Source organism: Neovison vison, chromosome 6 (assembly GCF_020171115.1).
Source record: "Neovison vison isolate M4711 chromosome 6, ASM_NN_V1, whole genome shotgun sequence".
Classification (NCBI taxonomy): Eukaryota; Metazoa; Chordata; class Mammalia; order Carnivora; family Mustelidae; genus Neogale; species Neogale vison.
In genome coordinates this window covers 70,223,144-70,243,568 of record NC_058096.1, presented here as the reverse complement: position 1 = coordinate 70,243,568, position 20,425 = coordinate 70,223,144, and the positions used below count along the sequence as shown (strand labels likewise).

Sequence of the window (20,425 nt, the reverse complement as noted above, 5' to 3'; positions counted from 1 at the left end):
CTGAATTTTGAGATGGAGAGGGAGTACAGTTGCATTTCTGCTGCCCACACCCCACCCTATGGACTCGTGGGGCTCTCACCCCTTTAGCCCGTCAGCTCCAGCAGCCAGGCAGCTTGTTCAGTACAGACCTGATTTTCTTGTGTACTCCAGGCTCCCTCTTGCTGTCAGTTCTAACTACTCAGCTCCCACTTACAGAACTGGAAGGGAGTTTTCCTAAGCCACCATTTGGGAAGACTTAGAAGGCTGGATGAATTCAGGTCATCCTTCCTTATCTCTAGCCCTGATACTAGCCATTATTTTGTGAGATTTGTTAAAATAAATTGTTGTAGGTGGTAAAGTTTTGTTTCATTACATTCAGAAGAAATATAAGTCAGAGATTCAATAAGTCAAAGGGCAACTGAAATATTTTAGAGTACTCTTTTTAAAATACTGAAGGGGTTCCACTGACAATAAAATTTCTTAAAATCTTTGTCTTCTGTTAATCATTCCAGAGTCCTCCATGGACATTACCCCAATTCTTTACTCACTTTCTCAGGTCCAGCCAGTTCTGGCAGTCATGCTCTCGTCTCTAGCCTGTCATTTTTCTGGATGTATTTGTTCCCCCATTTCTTTGAGAAAACTCTGTCTTTTGCAGTATAAATTGGTTCAACCTTATTTGTACGATAAAGCCAGGAACTGAGGCTCAAAAACAAAATTTGCCTAAATAGTGAAGGAAGGGAGGGGCTGTGAAAGTGCATACCTTTATTTTTATTTCCTGTTACACTAAGAAAATACATGGATGTATTATATGAAATATTCTTTTCTCCCCAGAGACACTTTTTTCAAAACTTAGGATCTATTTTAACATATGCCTTCTTGGGAACTGCCATCTCCTGTATCGTCATAGGGTAAGTGATTCTCAGAATTCAAGTTCCAGGTGGCTGTGAGGCCAGTGATATGTGGGAGGAATCTCACTCTTCCAGGACTTACATTGACTGGGTGAATTGTCTATCTTTTTCTGAATATCACATCTTCACACATTTCTCTGACTCAATTCCAAGGCTTACATGTCTTCAAATCAAAGCAAACTGAAATTAGGTTGCTAGATTTTCTCTGTGAGGTTTGGACTTCTGATTTAGGGGATGTGGATAATTTGGCTTGAGTTATGTGAAGCACATTGCACCCCTCCTTTTTTTTGCTTAATAATGCAGGAAAGCAACTGGATTCTTGTTTTCATATACTTTGCAGGACCCTACCTGTATTTGACAGGAGTACAATTGTAGCTATATGTCAAGGGTTTGCTCACTAAGGGAAAGTTTACAAGAGGATGGTCTAAGACAGACATTTCCACATATCAGCAGAGCTATTTAATGCTGAGATAGCTTTTCAGTTGATACACTATAGAATGAAGCCTTGTTTTATTCTCATTATATTTTGTTGGTTATGTTTAAGCCCCCAAGTCTAACTGTACAGACTCAAGCCTACACCTCTTCACAAAGCAAAATATGATACAAAATGGTGAAGCCAATCCAATTCACTTATAATCCCATCTAGTACATTAAATCTCCACTGCAGAAAATATGTCCAGCTGCTATGACTATGATGGTGTAGATGTCTTAAATTGTCTGATACAGCTAACTCTACCCTTGAATTTTACTGCATACAGCTGTTACAACCCTAATGCAAGAAACTGAAGCTAAAAACACATGCTGGCCACTTATCCAGCTCTTTCCTTATGAAGTATTTAGTGCGTGTCACTGGAAGACTAAGAAATTATCATTACTTGGACCTGAAAGCAGGGGGTTGAGTTATGTTGAATTCTCTGTTAAATTTTTATTGCTTTATGCCTAGAATTACTTAGGCTACATTATATGAAAATGTCCAGCATAGTTAGAGCAGTGAGGAAGCTAACGATTTTAACACTTGAAGGTGGAAACTTGTAGGGATATAGATTAAGGAGCCTCATTAAGTATGGACACCTAAGAGGTCTTTAAACTGTGACTAAGAGGCAAGCATGGATTTTATCCTTCTCAAAGCATAGTTTAGAGGAGAGCTGTTCTATTCTGTGGGTATACTGTAACTAAATATTCAAATTTCAAAGCTGGCAAGGGCCTTCAAGATTTGTGTGATCAAAGCACCTTATTCTAAAGATGAAGAAAGTAACATTTTGAAAGTCTAATTAGCTTCTTAAGAAGTGTGTTTGTACATGTGTGTACACGTGTGTACGTGTGTGTGTCTGTGTGTATGAAGTAGGGCCATGGTCAGGACGTAATTCAGACTTTGACTCTTGACTCAGCAGGTCTCACCATCATCCCCTCTTTCTTTAACCATTTCTCTTGGATTTGCAATACATTCCTCTACACTGTTCGTTCATACACATTGACAGAAGTCTCTGAGATGTGTGAACAGTGTTCATCAGTTTCTAGCAAATATTGCTGGTTAGCAGATCCATACCATCCATCTTTTTCAAAGAAACGGAACAAATAATTTTAAAATTTATATGGAACCAGAAAAGACCTCGAATAGCCAAAGGGATATTGAAAAACAAAGCCAAAGTTGGTGGCATCACAATTCCGGACTTCAAGCTTTATTACAAAGCTGTCATCATCAAGACAGCATGGTACTGGCACAAAAACAGACACATAGACCAATGGAACAGAATAGACAGCCCAGAAATAGACCCTCAACTCTATGGTCAACTAATCTTCGACAAAGCAGGAAAGAATGTCCAATGGAAAAAAAGACAGCCTCTATAATAGGATCTGAAATGTATTATGGATCTAAATTCTAAACTTATAGACAATGCTGTTAAATTTTGGGATAGTCAGTTTTCATTATTACCCTGTTTCTTTTGTCTAACTGATTTTAAGTATACTTAAGTATATATATTTATACAATACGCTTTCACCATCATGAGAATTCTATAACCTATTTTTGAAAAAGAGCGACAAGGTAGTGTGTGTGTGTGTGTATAATTGTGTATAATTGATTTTCCAAAAAAAAAAATTCAATTCAGGAGATTTGGTAAAATTCATTTACTGGAGTTGATGACCTCTTCTTTTTTTTTTTTTTTCCAATTTATTTATTTTCAGAAAAACAGTATTCATTATTTTTTCACCACACCCAGTGCTCCATGCAAGCCATGCCCTCTATAATACCCACCACCTGGTACCCCAACCTCCCACCCCCCCCCCGCCACTTCAAACCCCTCAGACTGTTTTTCAGAGTCCATAGTCTCTCATGGTTCACCTCTTCTGATTTTAAGGCTGCAGTCAATAGTGTTTGATGGAAAGTGATTTGAATAAAAAGTATAGCCCTGGAAAAACTTTTAGAATGATGTGCTTTGTTTGAACTGGCATAATCTCAACAACGAAAACCTGGGGGTGCCTTCTTAATGTGATAAAGTACAGAAGGGATAGGTAGTTTTAAGATATAAAGGTCTTATCCAGCAAAGTAAAGGAAACCATTAAAGAGCTTTAGCTTTGTGGTGACAAGGTCAGATTTATATTTCAGGAAGATCATTCTGGTTGTTGAGTAAAGGAGAAATTTTAAAGTGGAGAAAAGATGTCAGCCAGGGGACAATTTAAGAGGTAATTTCCATAAGTTAGGTTGGAAACAATAAGGGCCTGGCCTGAGACAGTGGCAGCAAAGATGGAGGTGGAGTCATCAACATGTTGAAATCCTGAGAGATAATGCGGGAATTGAAGGCAAGTGTATGGAGTGAGAAGGAAGTTACATGGGCATTAGCACAATCCTGAAGAAAGGGAAGAGATAACCACAAGGGACTAAGAAGTATTGGGCCCAAGATACAGGAAGAAAATAAGCAGGACATGTGCCTGGAAGTCAAAGGAAGAAGGAAAGGGAGGGTAGATGGTGTCTAACACAAGGAAGTCAAATGGGACAGGAATTGGAGTATCCATTGTATTTGGCCCCTCAGAGGTGATGGATGACTTCACACTCGGCCTATGGGCAAAAACAAAGAGAGTATTGGCAAGTCTGATAGTTTCAGGTGCTGTGTGATGGGAAACAAGAATTTATTTTTATTTTGTTTTTATTTATTTTATTATATATTGTATTTATTATATTTTATTTTTATTTATTTTATTTTGATCTCTGGATATAATTTCAGAACCTTGGAAGGAAAGGCACAAACTTGAATTCAAGCCAAACTGACATTTACGCAAGTTAGTGACCCTCATTGTGCGAGTCATTCAAACACACACTCAAACCTTAAAAAATGACTGGTTATGCTTTTCTGATAATTTAATAGTAATAAGAACAACACAACAAACATTCATTGAGTGCTTGATATGTAATATGCCCTTTTTAAAAGTACTTGGTTTATTTAATTTAATCCTCAAGAAATCCTATTAAGTAGATACTATCATTACCCTCATTTAACAGTTGAGACAGCTGAAATTTAGAGAGAACACAGTGTAAGTAATAGAGCTGGCATTAGTAACTAAATAGTTTGGCTCCAGAGTCAAATTCTCGATGGCAAAAATGTGCTTTACTTCTATTTTTTATCATTACTAAAAAATAAAATGTAAGACATTAAACAAAAAGATAAAATTTAATAAATCAGTTAATATTCACTGCTTACCACATATTTCTTCATTAGCCCCATAGGGTTTCTCAAAGATATGAAAGATTTTTACTTGGGAATCCCATTCAAAATGAATTCACATTTTTAAGAGGAAAAAGGAATGTCTGGGTTTATGAAGATATACTTGCATGAAATGGGCAGAAGAAGAGGTTCAGGACAGTCCTAGATTGCACTGAGAATAATTTCATAGAGGAGGTAGATTCTGAGTAGTCATTTAGTGGAGAGGGATATATAGTTGGATTTTCCAAGCCATCAGGTGCATTAGTCGTAGTGGGTGTGGGGAATATTGCTTCAGATTCAAAGCTGGAGAGCAGGTTTTGTAGAGCAGTGTTAGAGACTGTGGAAACTGAAATGATGGAGAATCAGCTTGACAAACAGTAATGAAGCCTGGCAACAGGAATTTATGAGAAGTAAAGGCTATGAAGAGTAATAATGGGGATGAATGGAAACAGCTAGTGGGCTGTGATCTTTTGTAGGTAAGGACTGGATTGAATCAAGCTACAGGTTGACTTTAGATGTGGACTCAGTTGCTTTATAGGAATTGAGATCACTGGGTCTATTTGAATGAAAAGAATTCTGCATTAAGTTTTATTAACTTCATGTCATTTCAGAAATCAGATGCAAACCATCTTTTATATTTCATGACAAAGCTTAGCAATATCATTTCTGGCAATAAAATCAGAGAAGCTTTAGAAAAATTTTAATTTTAATTTTTTAATGTTCTTAAAGAATTTATCCATCTTTTATAGTTCCCTCCCCAACTTACCACTTAAGAAAAATCTTAGTTACATCTCTTTTGAAATAAAACCCATTTATTTAAAATATTTCTTTATTCATCTTCTCCATCTCTGGAAGATATTCCTTTATCTTTGGCTGTACGTCTCTACCCTTGTATGTTATACCGATGTATCATCACAAGGGCAACTTACCTAATGCTTACTGTTAGCACATACATTTTGTCCTTAGAACTCATTAGCTTCCAAGAAATGCTTCTCTAAGAGTAATGAGGATTATATTCTTTTAGTTTTTCTGTTAGTGAGGGATTAAAACAAATACCATAATTTCAAAAATACTTGGAAAGGGAGACATGGATCTAAATAATGAAGAATGGGGTGCTAATTTTAAGAATAGCCTGCTTTTTATATTGGCCTATGCTTTTAAAAGACATTGTCTCATTTTATTCTCATAGTACCCCTGTAAGGTAGGTACTATTATCCTTACTTTACGTGGAAGGATGCTGAGGTTGAGATTTGCCCAAGATTGCACAATAAGTGAGTGGTAGTCAATGGCACACCCAGTCTCACTTCAAAACACACAATCTTAGACTCCCTACCCTGCTCCTTTTCCTAATATGACACTTTACATTTTAATAGTGCTTTGCAATTATTAACTATATATGTCAGACAAACCATGTCCTCAATTATTTCACATTCTTATTTTATCATTATGGCTGACAATTATTAAAAATCTGAAGACTTAAGAATGAGCTATAAATATAATTGCAAAGTAGAAATGGTACCTGTCTTTTCCTAATGGAGGTAGTTGGAGTGATGATATGAATTCATTTTACTTGATTAGAATTGATGCACTCTGGGTAGCCTATTCTGGATAACCAGGATTCTTAAATGTGAGGTTGTTTATATTATTCAACATTCCTCAGGAGTATTGATTTTCCCATTAGGCTTCTTATATGGACATGGTGGAAACTGAGCCTGACACTCGGCCTATCTTTCCATCAGACATATGAGTGAAGGGGCCTCATGGAAGCTCTTGCCCTGCCTTCTCGTATCATTATGCCTCCTGATCTGGATACCTTTGTGCTTAAGTACCCTTGGCACTGGTTCTGGAATTGCTACTGCTCTGTTCTTAAGTAGGACAAAGTATGGTGAGTGTCAGTATTCTCAAAGTGCTGATTCCTGTACCTGGAAAAAGGAACACATTTGTTCATCTAAAATCAAAACCTGAACACGTATAGTTCCTAGATGGAGGCCAAGCCACACCTCAGTTCCTTAAATTCTAGCCCTAGAAAGAGAATGACTCAGAAGAGAATTCTTAACCCAGAAAACATGGACCCTGAGTTGGTACACAAAGAGATTGGGGAGGCATAAGGATGTGAACCTCCTTAGATTCTCCTTGGATTTTTTCATGGGAGATGGTCTGCATAGATTTCAACAAGTAGTCAGATTTTCTAGGGAATTTCAGTTTCCAGACACAAAGAACTAGTATGTGTTTTCAAGAGCCTGAGCAGAGATAGTTGGGACAGGAAGGATTTTACGTATTGCCATACTTAATTAGAACTGAAGAAGTCTCTAGGCTGCATTCAGGGCGGTCATAAAGGCTGGAAATATGCATGCTATTATTTTATCATGTATTATATAATAATAATAAACTAGTTATTGTGTTTTGTCTGTGTTCCTAGATTTGGTAGCCATCCCATATACATACCTAAGAGTGGAAATGCCAGATGGTAGAGTCTACAAATGAACATTCATTTTTACAGAATAAGGCCAGATCATTTTCCAAAGCAATTGTACCAGTTTCCTCTTAATTTCTGGCAATGTAGTAGGTGTGAAATGGAATTATATTGTGGTCTTCATTTGTATTTACCTGATTCTTAAAGAAGTTGTTTATATTTTCATACAAAACCTGATCAAAATTTTTCTCCATTTTCCTGCAAATTGTTTTGTCACATTTTCATTAATTTGCCATTTTTCTTTACCTGTTTCACTTTTCATTTATTTGCATATTTCTTTATATGTTAATCCATACTCCAAGTACGTTGCAAATATTTTATCCCACTTTCTGTCTTTTGCATTCAGTTCATTCTTGATATCTTTTATTGAACAGAATTTCCAAAATTTAATGTAGTCAAATTTATAATTTTTTTCTTTTATAAAGGTTAGCATTTTTGTGTTTTGCTTAATAAATCTTTCTTACCCCAGAGGCAGAAGTACGTTTTCTTCTAAAGTGTTTTGGAGTTTTGCCTTTTACAGTAGGTTCATTTTCTGGAGCTGATTTTTTGTATACGATACAAAATAGACAACCAATTTTTCTTCTTCAGATAGATAACATCATTTATCGTCTAGTCCTGCCATTCCCCAGGATCTACTACTATGCCTCTTTTACTATGTATTGTGGTTTCTGTTTCTAGACCTTAATTCTACTTGTTTGGTGTATAATCCATCTCAGCACTAATATCTCACTGTCTTAATTGCTATAGTTACATTGTAAGTCTTTGTATCTTACAGGATAAGGCAAAAAGGACACTCTTCTTCAGGATTACCTATTATTACTTTTTAACTTTTATAAATTTATTCTAGTGTATATATCTAGGAGTATATAAATTTATAAATATATTCTTTATACTTTGTTCATGTTGGTATGTCTATAACTCTGTTTCTTAGTATTTTCCTTAGGGACCCACTTGCACATGTGCACTAGGAGACATGTATAAAAATATTTGTAGCAGCATTGTTCACAATAGCAAAAAATTGGAAATAACTGTATTTCACTAAAAAGAGAATGGGCAAATAAACCTGCATAACATGATATTACCCAGCAGTTAAAAAAAAAAAAAGATGAAATCAAGTTGCTTATGATAGTGTGGATGAATTTCAGAAACTTAATGTGAGATCAATAAATCATGTCCCATAGGACTACATGTAGTATGACAACATTTTTATAATGCCCATAAGTGATGAAGATTAAAAAGAATTAAGCATGCATGCATGTGGATGAGAAGGCATATATGTGTCTGTGTAGTAAGGAGGGGAATTAAAAACCAAAATTCAGGGAAGTGGCAATTACTTGGAAAGAGGGAAAAGAATGGGATGGAAAGAAACATAGAAGGAAGAAGTTATTGGCAATATTCTGGCTTATGAATTGGAGTATATTTTCAGGTGTTTTATATAACTTGCATATATTTTCTATATATTCTCTTGTATATACCAATTATGTTTACAAGAAAATACAAATAAAAGGAGCTACTTAGTAGATTTACAAAACTCTGCTTGATTATGTTGCTTACTTCCATTTCTGGGAAATACTGATTCTTTTATTGTTTCTCTTTGTGTGTTTTAGTAACAACTCAGTTTGGCAGGCAGTAGCAGGGAGGCAAAGGCGCCAAGAGTGTACTTGCCAGTATTCCCCTGGTTAATTCTTATCAGCCACAAAGCCCTATATTTTTCTTCTCTTCTCTTATTTATCTCCACCTTCTCTCTTCCTTTTCCTCTCCCCTCTCCTCTCCCTCCCAACCATGTTTTTCTTCCCATCCCATGAGACACCGACTAGGCTGCTGCTCTCTGAGACTCCATTTTCAGTCGGCTACAAAACAGCAGAGCTCAGGGAGGCTGTGTTGAGTCAGACTGGAAGGCCCCATGCCTCCTCTGTGCATTCATTTATTCTCTGGATTCGCAGCTGGCACAGTAATAGCTGTCACTCGTGTCAAAGAGAAAAATATACCACTGCCCTGACACAGCCAAATAAGAAAAAATAATCTCTAATCTGTCAAATATAGCCCAAGCTGCTTAGCAGTGGTGTTTCTCATATCCATATCATAGCATGCATGGACTGTATTTATGGCAACAGAGAGGAGAGTGAAGTTTTTGATAAAAAGAAACAAAAGGTAGAACGAAGGGGACTGTGGAGAACATCAGCAAGATAGCTTGGAGGTAAAGGAGTTGTCAGAGCCATATGGATATTTGCATTAGTCACCAATCTAGTTCTACTATCATATCCTCAGCAGATGTCAGGGATGAGAATGACAGAACAGGACAAAGAAAAATAAATTCTGAAAGAATCAGAAAGGAAAGCATATAAAACCTAACTCCAAATTAAGTAATGTTGAATGCCATGCAGAAGGAAAAAATACGTTAGACTGTTAAGGTGAGAAAAGAAATGTCTACTAATGAAAGAAAGAAATGTATAAAAATAATGAAACATATTCTTTCTGAAAAAAGAATTTACCTGAGAAGTCTCATTATTAAAGAATCTATACTAAAAGATTCTAGCTATGGGATTCTTTTTAAATGAAATATTCAGGTCTTGGAATTATCCAGTTTACCTTTATTCTTCAGTGCCCTCTAGCACAGAATCAAACATTTTTCTGTGTGTTCAAAATCTGATGAAAGAGCTATATAGTAAACATGGCTAAGCTTTTACACTCTCTCTCTCTCTCTCCACCATCACCACACCCCATTTGGATAAAAGATTAAAAAAAAAAATAAGGGAAGTATACCAGTTATCTATTGCTTTGTAACAAACCACTCCCAAAAGTTAGTGGCTAAAGACAACCACCACTTTATTCATAATTTTGTGGCTCAATAGTTTGGGTTGGACTCAGCTGGGCAGTTCTGTGGTTCTTGTCTGGGCTTGCTTATGTGAGCACAGTCATCTGGGATCAGGTGGTTTAAAATGGGCTCACTCAAATGTCCGGTGGCTGATTCTGACTCCTGGCTAGCTGATCTGGAGACTCGGCTCGATTCCATGGAGCCTCTCATCTCCTAGTCGGCTAGCCTTGTCTTTTTACCCTGGTGATTTCAGGACAGCAATCCAAGATGACAGGAACAAAAATGAAAGACTTCTGAAGGCCCAGGTCCAGAAGTCACACAATATCACTTTTAACATGTTATATTGGTCAGATTATCACAAGAGCAGCCAAGATTCAAAGCATGGGGAAATAGGCTTCAGCTCTTGATGGGGAGGTATGGTGAAGTCACATTACAAAGGTATATGCGTACAGGGATGGGAAAAATTATTGTAGTCATATTTGTAAATAATCTACCACAGGAAGGACTTATAAATATCTTCAGAGATTTCAAGTTAAGAGCTTGCATAGCAAATGGGATTCAGAACCTGGAATAAAACCTGTGGCTACAAAAGGAAAACAGGACGGAAAAATCAAGTCAACCATAGAGCGCCTAACTCTTTGTCCTCCTCTGTGAGGCTTCCTGATATTCTGGAAGCAGTAACAATGGATTCCTAGCCTGATGACTTAAGTGACTTACTAAGAAGTATGTTATAATGCTCTGTGTTTGGATATAAAATTTTTATGGAAAAATATATGTAAAGCTCAAAGAAGATAGAGAGCTTGGCTCACTAATATTTTATGTTGCTGAAGGACATTCATGGAAAATTGGCCCTTGCCCAGCCACAGCAGATAATTATGGAGAACATCAGAACAACATTATGTTCTCCATAATTATCTGAGAACATCAGTTGCTCTTTTTACTACCAGTGATGCAGAGAATGTAGAGGTGGAAGTATGGCCAGATTAGCTATAAAAGCAACAACATCTCTACTGAGGGGGTTTCTTTCATAGTTATACTACCTTTGTCTGGGTCTGTCATGTCAAGCCTGGTTTGCATGAACATTCATTTGGCCATTGGTGCTTTGGAAAAGGGGTAGCTTTGGAGATGGCAAAAGCTTTATCTTGGCAACTTATTTACTTTGCTTGAATAGTTTTCTAAATAAGGTTAAGGAACAATGACACATGGATTTAATTACACAGTTCCAGAGTCTTGAAGAATTTCTTAAAAATGGAAGCCCATGAACTCTTCACCAAAATATAAACTACATTATCCAAACTCTCAAACTTACCTGTATGTTTTTCCCTATTCTTCATTCCCTCCCATTCCCAGGGGAAAATCTTACCCTGAATTTTTTTTATAGTTTTCTCATGTTCTTTTTGAGCTTTATAAAAATATTTTCACACTCTTTGTTGTCAAGCCATTTGCTTTTTTTTCCCACTCACAATTATTCTAAAATTCATCCATGTTATGGTTTTCAGCTATAGTTTTTCACTCTTATTGATAATATACAAATACATGAATATTCTACACTGTACCTATTATTCTATGGACAGAGTTGCTTCTGTCTATGAATATTCTTTTACAAGACCCCTGGGGCCCAAGTAAAAGATCCTTTAAGTAATAAACTTGGAGTGGAATTTGCAATACCAAATTGTTTTCCAAAGTGATGTCCCCACTAAGAGGTGTAAGAATTTCCATTGCACCACACCCTTATTAATGCTTACTCTTGTCAGACTTTTTCATTACCAATTTCTCTAGCCTTAGGACAATACCACACTATTTTAATTATTATTGCCTATGAGAAATTAACTCTTGACATCTAATAGGATAAATCTTACCTCCTCCCCTACATTATTCTTCATATCTATCATAACTATTTGGATCTTTTTCTCTTATTATAAAATCTTATCTAATTTTTTGATTCACTGTGTTGGTATTTTGATTAGAATTACATCAAATCCATAGATGAGTTTAGGGAGATCTGCCATATATAGAATACTGTCTTTTTCTTCTTAAAATTTGATATCTCCATTTTATGTTTTCTTAATGTCATTCAATAAAGACTGAAAGTTTTCACTCTGAGAGTCTTGCACAACTTTTATTCATTCAGTCCTAAGAGTATTGTATTATATTATAAAGAGCTTCATTTTCAACGTTTTATTTTCTTAGTGTTGCAGTTGAGCAGTCTTGATGAGTAAGAAAATGGCCCAGTTCCAAGTAGCCTAGATCTTACAGTCTACGAGTGGGGCAAAAGCACAACCGCAGTGAGTGTGAGCAAGAAGCAAATGGTGCAAATCACAGACTTGGAGGATCTGCTTGAGGAAAGGGTCTGTTGTGGTAAGAGCTATGACAGGGGAGGTGGAAGGGGTCATGGGAGCACACTCGGGGGGCCTGGAGAGGCTTCTGGGGAAATGACGCTAACCTGAGATCTTAAACATTTATTTCCAAGGAGGAAGACAAGCAAAAATCTGGGAGAAGCCATTACAAGCAGAGAGGGTACCATGAGGAAGGCCAGTAGCAAAATGGAACTTTGGTCCTGCGTTTTGTCCCGGGAGGCCAGACCATAGACAGGAAACAGAAGGAGATAAAGGTATGGGAGGGAGAAGTTAGCCCATGAACCTGAAACGTTAGTTGAAAGTTTGGGCATGATTCTATAGGCTGTAGGGTGTTAAATGGGGGAGTTTTTTTTTTTTTTTTTTTTTAAGTTCGCTCTGACTAGAATATAAAAATGGATGAGAAAAGGTTGAGGTAGTATGCAAGAAACCAGTTGGGAGGTGTTGTTAGTTTAAACCCAGAGACTACTTGGTTGGATCCGAGAGCAGATTGGGAGATGGAACTGACAGGGCATGGTTATTGAACAGATTTATAAAAATAAAGGCTATAATGAATGCCTATCAATTTTTGGCTCATTCTGAATTTGACTTTTAAATCTAGTACAGTTTGGACCTCATATGCTGTTCCCTTCCATCCTTGTTTTATGTTCCCTAGTAGACTTAACTTCTTAGTTATGCCCTCATTTTTAGTAAGAGTCGATGAGAGTTAAGGTATTGCCAAGTGAATCAATGAGTTAACAAAAAGTATTAAGAAATGCATATCCTTTCACTGACAGAGGTAGTAGAAATAATAAGTTACAGGAGGTAGCTTTTTTGGTCCATTTTCTATGTTCCTGGCTTTGAACTTACCATTCTGCATTTATCATCTCATTTAGTCTTCACAACAAAGAAAGAGATACATCTATTGTTCAATTTTTTTAAGTAAGAAGTCTGAAACTCAGATTGCCTAAGTAACGTCCAAGTTGTGACTGACTCCAGAGCTTGTGTGCTACACTCACCATTGCAACTTAAAATGCATTCTGGGCACCTGGGTGGCTCAGTGGGTTAGGCCTCTGCCTTCCTTTCAGGTCATGATCTCAGGGTCTTGGAATTGAGCCCTGCATCAGGCTCTCTGCTCAGCAGGGAGCCTGCTTCCTCCTCTCTCTCTCTCTCTCTCTGCCTCTCTGCCTACTTGTGATTTCTATCAAATCAATAAATAAAATCTTCTTTTTAAAAAACGCATCCTTCAACCCACAGGAGCATCAGGAATACCTGTAGCTTATTAATGTAGTCTTAGGTCTCAACCCAGACTTCCTGAATCCTAATCTGTATGTTACCAAAGCCCAGGTGAATTTGCTATGTTGTACTTCCAAACTGGTAGGGAGATTTAATACCTTACTTGGGATTTAGTAAGGACAGACTTATAAAAATCAAGATAATTTTAACTTACATTTCATCCATATTGTTCAGGCATCTTTGAAACTAAACCAAATTAATCAATTTTATAATTTATATCTACAAGGTTTATATGACAATCTGTGTCTGTGTACATGTCTGGGTCAAATATTGTATGTGTATTATGTAGAAGATAATTAGTTCAATACTGTTAGGAACACAGAACCATCACAGTGAGAAATGCCCAATGTTCTGGTCTAAGGGTTTTAGCACTACCAGTGTGGGAGGTGCTCAACCTGATTTAGCAATTACATTCTGATGTCATTAAAATGAAATGGCCCCAATAAAAGGACTAGAAGTCAATCTTAACTACAGTTCTGAGATACTTTATTGCTCTATTTCACCCTTACTTACTAAATCCCACTGCATGTTAGGTAGCTATAAAGGTTTCCAATTGGCAAGCTACATTATCAACAAGATCATGAATATGAATGATGACATCATTGTTTTAGCTTCAATGAGCAAATATAATCTTGAAGGTCATTGCTACTAGATTACAGGTACCTAAAATCTTTATTTTCATGTGATTCTTAACTCTTTTTCCTCTCGTTGCATTTTCTTCCACCAGTATGTGAGAGTGATTTTAACATCTGTATGAATTTGACATAATTTTGACTGAATTTTTCTTTTCTTTTTTTTTTTTTTTTGGAATGTCTGTTCCAGTACTTTGTAAAGTACTTTTCCTCAGCTTCTCAAAGGTACCATATATCACTTGCTCCCCCTCTTTAAATAAGTTCTATAGCTATGAGAAGTATACTATAATGATGACAATTGCTTACATATATTGAGATTTTACTTTGTGCCAAGCACTGCTCTGTGCTTTATATTGCATTAAGTTTATTCATTAGTCCAAGTTCCCATTAAAGATTTTTCTCTTCATAAGAATATATGTTTATAACTATAATAAAAATTTCCCCACTTTCTTTATTAAAACAATTTTAAATTTTTCTTTAGAATGCTGAAGAATTTAGCAAAATATTTTTGTAAATATTCTTATTTATAGCATAGATTCCTATTGAATATTTTGTTAACTTATAGTGGAAGCTTAGCATTCTTTTTTTTTTTAAAGAATTTATTTATTTGACAGAGAAAGATCACAAGTAGGCAGAGAGGCAGGCAGGGAGAGAGAGGGGGAAGCAGGCTCCCTGCTGAGCAGAGAGCCCGATGAGTGACTCGATCCCAGGACCTTGAGATCATGACCTGAGCTGAAGGCAGTGGCTTAACCCAATGAGCCACCCAGGTACCCAGAAGCTTAGCATTCTTAAGAAAGAATATCCACAAAGGCAAAGAATGAATCCTAATGTAAACTATGGACTTAAATTAAAAATGATGTGACAATATGAGCTTATATTAACGGATACTGAAGGTGGGATTAAGAGATTATATGGGTACATATTTTGAGAATTTGAGTACTTGCTACACAATCTTTATGTGAATCTGAACCTATTCATAAATAAATAAATAAAGTCTGTTAATTAAAAATGAATGTTCACATTATAAATCTTTAATACAACCTCTTTCCTTGATAGCAAATGGAACATGTTAGATATTTTCTATGTCCCCAGTAGTCCAAAACTGTATAAACTGGAGATTTTTAGTTTTTTAAATCTAGGACTCTAACTCTTATAGGCTCATGAATGCCCAAAGTGCACCTGGCCTGTTTTAGTTGGTAGTACCTCGGCTGACCAGTTTTGCAGTGCCCTTACTACACTTCATCTCTATTGTTGTATCAAGGGTCTGAGGAATAGCACTGAAGATGGACTCTCATGGCTAGTGGGAAACTTTTCCTCTGATTAGCCTTACCTATCCAGTGGTCTCCTTCTCAATCCCTTAGAATAGGTATTGTGAGACCAAAGGTCTTAATTGCCCAAGTTAAACTTTAATTCTTCTATTTATAGAATGGATATTAGCCCTCTTAAAGGTCCTACCTCTTCTCTTCAAATGTCCAAACTACCCTATTGATAATTCATGATTGGATAAAAGATTTCATGAACTTATCATAATATATTGTTAGTGTTTTGTCAAGTTAACCGACTGTGATTCAATAATCACATTTCTGAAGATTATTTTCTCCACTGCTATGGTATTAATGGCTTCTAACATACGTAGATAAGTTGCTGACATGATTATCAGGGTGTTGCTTTTAATTTGCAGCAAAAAAAGGTATCCTAGGTTACAAATTTAAGGCCTCTACAGATATCAATAACCTGATTATTTGATAAGTTACCCGCTGTGCTTCATAGGGCTAAATGCAATTACAACTTCATCCCCGCATAGAGAAATAAAGAATGTAGAAAAATTAAACATTATCCTCTAAGAGTGGAAAGTAAGTGGAGACTCATTTGGAAAGTGGTTATTGTGGCTGTCATAAGCTTTAGGAAATAATTTAAAAGTGGCCTGTTTGTAAAGGAAGTATACTCTGTTAAAAATATAGGCAAAATGTACCATTGTCAAATAGTTTTTCTCCTCTTCACATAGTGTTTTCATTTGCATTTCACACCATACAACATAGGTAAGGACAGAAATTAACCTACTTTATGGATGAGAAAACTGAGTGTTAGAGAAGTTAAATTACTTTCTCCAATACTGTTCATTTTTATTTGTCAAAACTGGACATGGTATCTATTTTTTTCAAATTCTTAGATCTCTGCAAATGCTTTTCATAATGACCTACTTCATCCTTGAAACCACTCTCCAGTTAATCACTCAATACAACAAGTTAAAGTTTGAGACTTATGATAGGTGAGATAAATAATTACAGTACATTACATGTACTGTATCTATATACATAAACATACCTATATACACACATATATACACCACTTTCCATTTTTAATGAAGTGTTTTTTATATCTATTATTTCAATTGCACATTGAGACAGCTGAGATATGAGATTTCCCCAGAAACCTCCCCGAGTCAGATCTAGAAATGAATATAAATCCAGTGAAATTGTTTAGAACAATGGAAATATAACTTCATGTCACTGTAAGAGTCCCACCCTGGTAATAGTGCTATGTTCACAGAAGTTTGGAAAACTGTATTTAGGTAATCTCTAGAGGAAATTACATACATAGAATTTGCAAGTCAACCAGCATTAACTCATTCACTTGCAGCCCCAAATAATACTTTTGGGAGGTGTGTGTCTCTAATCTTTTCTTAGACTCAGCTGATCTATTACTTCAACTGATGTGCAGTTTAGCTTGGCTACTTTTTTTTTTTTTTTTAGCTACTTCTAATGAATAATTTTTCTAAGGAAATTGGTTTTCCTGTTGGAAAAAAAAGTCTTCCCAACAATTTTTCTCTTTTTCCTTCTAAATTTAAATAATTTTCCATATATCTGATTAGCAAAATACAGCTATTTTTAAAGGTATTTTCTGACATAGATTTCCAACCTTCCTTTTTCTCTTCCTCCCTGCCTCCCAGATGGATAAGGTTACAAGGGACATACTTAGGCATTGATATATATTTCCAAAAGCCTTCTCTTGCTCCATTTCTCCCATGTTGGAGAATTTCAGCATGTAATAATTGTTATAAGATTCTTGTTTTAAAGTTTCACAAAGTGAAAGGGACTTACTTAAACCTTGAGTTGTTCATAGCTGTTTGGATACTTTGAAATATATTTTGAATAGTGTTAGTACTCTTTGGACAATGTAGTTAGCAGAACACATCAAGTTTTTTACAACTTGGCTATAAGAGGAAAGACCATTACATATGCTGTTGGAAGTGCTGTCTGCAGATCTGAGCTGGTCTATGAACTAGGTGCTACTAGAGTGAGAGGAATAAGTATAAACACTGAGAATACGCATTTAGGAATGTTCTCGGGGATTTTAAATAATCATTTTATATCTGCTTAATTTTAATGAAGTATCTGGGCTTATATATTGTATAATGTGAAGATACCAGCATTTCATTTTTATTGTATTTTACAAAAGTATCAGTGGCAATAGTTTTGAATAATAGTAATACTAATTAACTAGTTAATTATTGCTCCTTCTCCACAGAAAGTTTGAGAAGCAGTACTCAAGGAAGTCAATTTGAAACCTTTTTCATGGTAGGGGAATTTCAGACAGAAAAAGAAAATAGTTAGAAACCATTTTTAGGTTATGGTTTAAAAAATAATTTGGTTTAAGTTCACCAGGTAGATAACTAATTTCTCAGAACAAATCTTAATTTTATTAAAGTTCATCAGAAAATTACTCAAGCATTTTTAAGGGATGGCATTTATTTTTCAGAAGAATATTGATAAAAAAATGATTCTCACTCAATTAACTTTGCTTCAGATTTTCTTTTATTAAAGTCAGGGAGAAGAGGGAAGCTGTTCATTCAGTTGAATATTTGCAGCCTGAGTTAACTGCATTCCTTCCTTGCCTTAAGTTTTCCATATTGACTAAATTTGTTAGAGGCAAATGAGCTTCCAATAACCCTGCTTGTCTAGTTTTCAATGAAAATAGCTGTTTTCCAGGAAGGGCCCAGTAGAACTGGGCTTTAGGCATGATCTCCGTGATGAACACCAACACCAGCTTGGTAGGTCTGAGAGAGAGAGGAAAAGAATGAAGCCAACCAAAGAACTAAATTAATTTATCTTTCATCAGGTAGATATTTAGTTCCTGAATGTTGTAACTTGCTTCCCCAAAAGATAATTTTTATATCAAGGACAGATTTTAATGCTCCTTAACTGAGTTTGCAAAAATCTTATGATGGGAGGAGTTTGAAGTTTGCAGTCTTTCTAAAACAACAAACATATGTAGGGATAGATATTCCTCAGTTGAAGAATTCCTACCATGGTGTGAAATTCATTCATGTTGAAAGGGAAATAAAATATTGCTTTTGATGATTACTTATGATTGTGAAGAATTCTAATCTAGAAAAATACCTTCCACTTTGTAGATTCTCTCAGACTTTTTTAACATCTAAAATATTTGAGATTTTTTGTGTTATTAATTTTAATTTTAGTCTTTTTTGCTCTGTTTACATGGTTTATAAAAATCTATGAGACTATAGAAGTTATAGTTATGAGAAATAGCTTTTATACTATAAATAAATAATATGGAAATATTATATATATTTTAAATGACATCTTACCTGTTCTCTCCTTTTAAAAAGGGAGAGTGGAGAAAATACAACAAATTATATTCCTGAGAATACAAGGGTTCACTTTATAATGCTTTGGAGTTTTTTTCATTACCTGCCTTGCTGTTCAGATTTCATGATATCTCACTAGTCTAAAACTGCACTAAGTCCATTAAATCACAATGAAAAGCATCTCATACTAGGGGGAATGCCCCTAACAAAATTTGGTACAAATAGAGACAAGGAAAATTCCTGGCATAAAGATTGAAAGGACTTTTAATAATGATTGTTATACCTATTTCCTTCAAAGGATAGGGATAATATATAGTTTGCTATTATATATATTAAAATCATTTCAAACTGTCAGTATTTTCAATAAACACATTTTGAGAAAGCAGAAAAGAATAGTAAATTAGTTTTAAAATGTGGTCTTTAAGATTTAAAGAACATACATTAAAATTTTTGAAGGTGATAGATTTTCTTTAGCGCATGTAAGGATATGCACAGTTCTTCAATGTTCCAAGGATTTGCATATAAACTAGATTTAGAACACAAAACAAAACACTAACACCCATGCAAAGTTGAAGTCAGATTTTAGTGGTATTTAAAAGCACCATCATGTGTTATTGTTAAGTTTACATTTCAAGATCATTTCAATGTTACAATCTCTTCCCTATTGGAAAGAAAAGTTGGAAGTTTTAAAAGATCTGTTTCAATAAGCAAATGTGAATAGCCATTTTGGTAAAATTGCTTGCAGATTTCAGACTCATGCAAATCCTAAACATGTGAAGAATGGTTTGTGGATTATATTAAAATGGATGTTAAACAGGAGGGGGCAGCTCTCACCACCTAGGAAGCTGAAACTCTATTCCAAAATCAACAGAATGAAATAATTATACACAATAAAATGCTGCACCAGCTGTAACTCAGCAGCCATTGGCTTTTATATTGTGCCCTCTGGTGGGAAAATTTATAAATCACAATTTTACCAGTTTTGGACTGACTCAACAAGGCGTGTTGTTTCTTATTCCTGGGCTTTGCGTATAATCTAACTTTAGCCAGACGGAAAATACATGATGACTTTTTGATGCAGAGTTGCTTTAGGTATCAACTAATCTAACATCCCAATTTTATCTGGAGGTGATAAATGATTTAGTCAGGTTTGAACGCAGTGAACTATTTATTATTCAGTTCTCCTGTGTTCCAGAGAAGTATTAATTATTGAATACCACTTAAGTGCCAGACACTGTATAAGCATCATTTCACTTGACCTCATTAACTCTGAATTTAGTCCAGTGCTTTTCCTCTTCATTTCCCTGTTACCTTCAGGTCTTCCCAGAGCTAAAATTACAACTCCTGTCTATTTATACTTGCATATACGGGCTTTAAATGTTATTTGATTCCTATGCCCTCTAGGCAGGAGCCTGTGAGGATCAAGACTGGTAGGGGTGGGTCCCAGGAGGTGCTGCTATCTTTCAGGCTAATGAGACCAGAGGCCTGAGACCTGGGGTCCTTCTCATAAGTTAGCAGTGGGACTGAGAAATTTAACTCCAGGTCACCTATTCTAGGCCAGCTGGGGATAAAGGTCCATGGTGAAGAGCTGCCATGGGATTTGTGAAGCCAGGAGAGCTCAGGAGAAAATGGATCAAGAAAGTGACTGAGTGGGTCTGAGAAGGAAATGGGAACACACTGGA

The 20,425-nt window shown here is 35.7% G+C and overlaps 1 protein-coding gene across 2 annotated transcripts in view; it reads left to right on the top strand.

Moving 5' to 3' along the window:
• SLC9A9 (solute carrier family 9 member A9) overlaps window positions 1–20,425 on the top strand; it is a 686,028-nt gene that overhangs the window by 182,036 nt on the left and 483,567 nt on the right. For both annotated transcript variants that reach the window (XM_044251554.1, XM_044251552.1), the window contains one exon: window positions 811–887. In XM_044251554.1, the coding sequence (XP_044107489.1) occupies window positions 811–887 (77 nt within the window). The remainder of the gene's footprint in view (window positions 1–810; window positions 888–20,425) is intronic.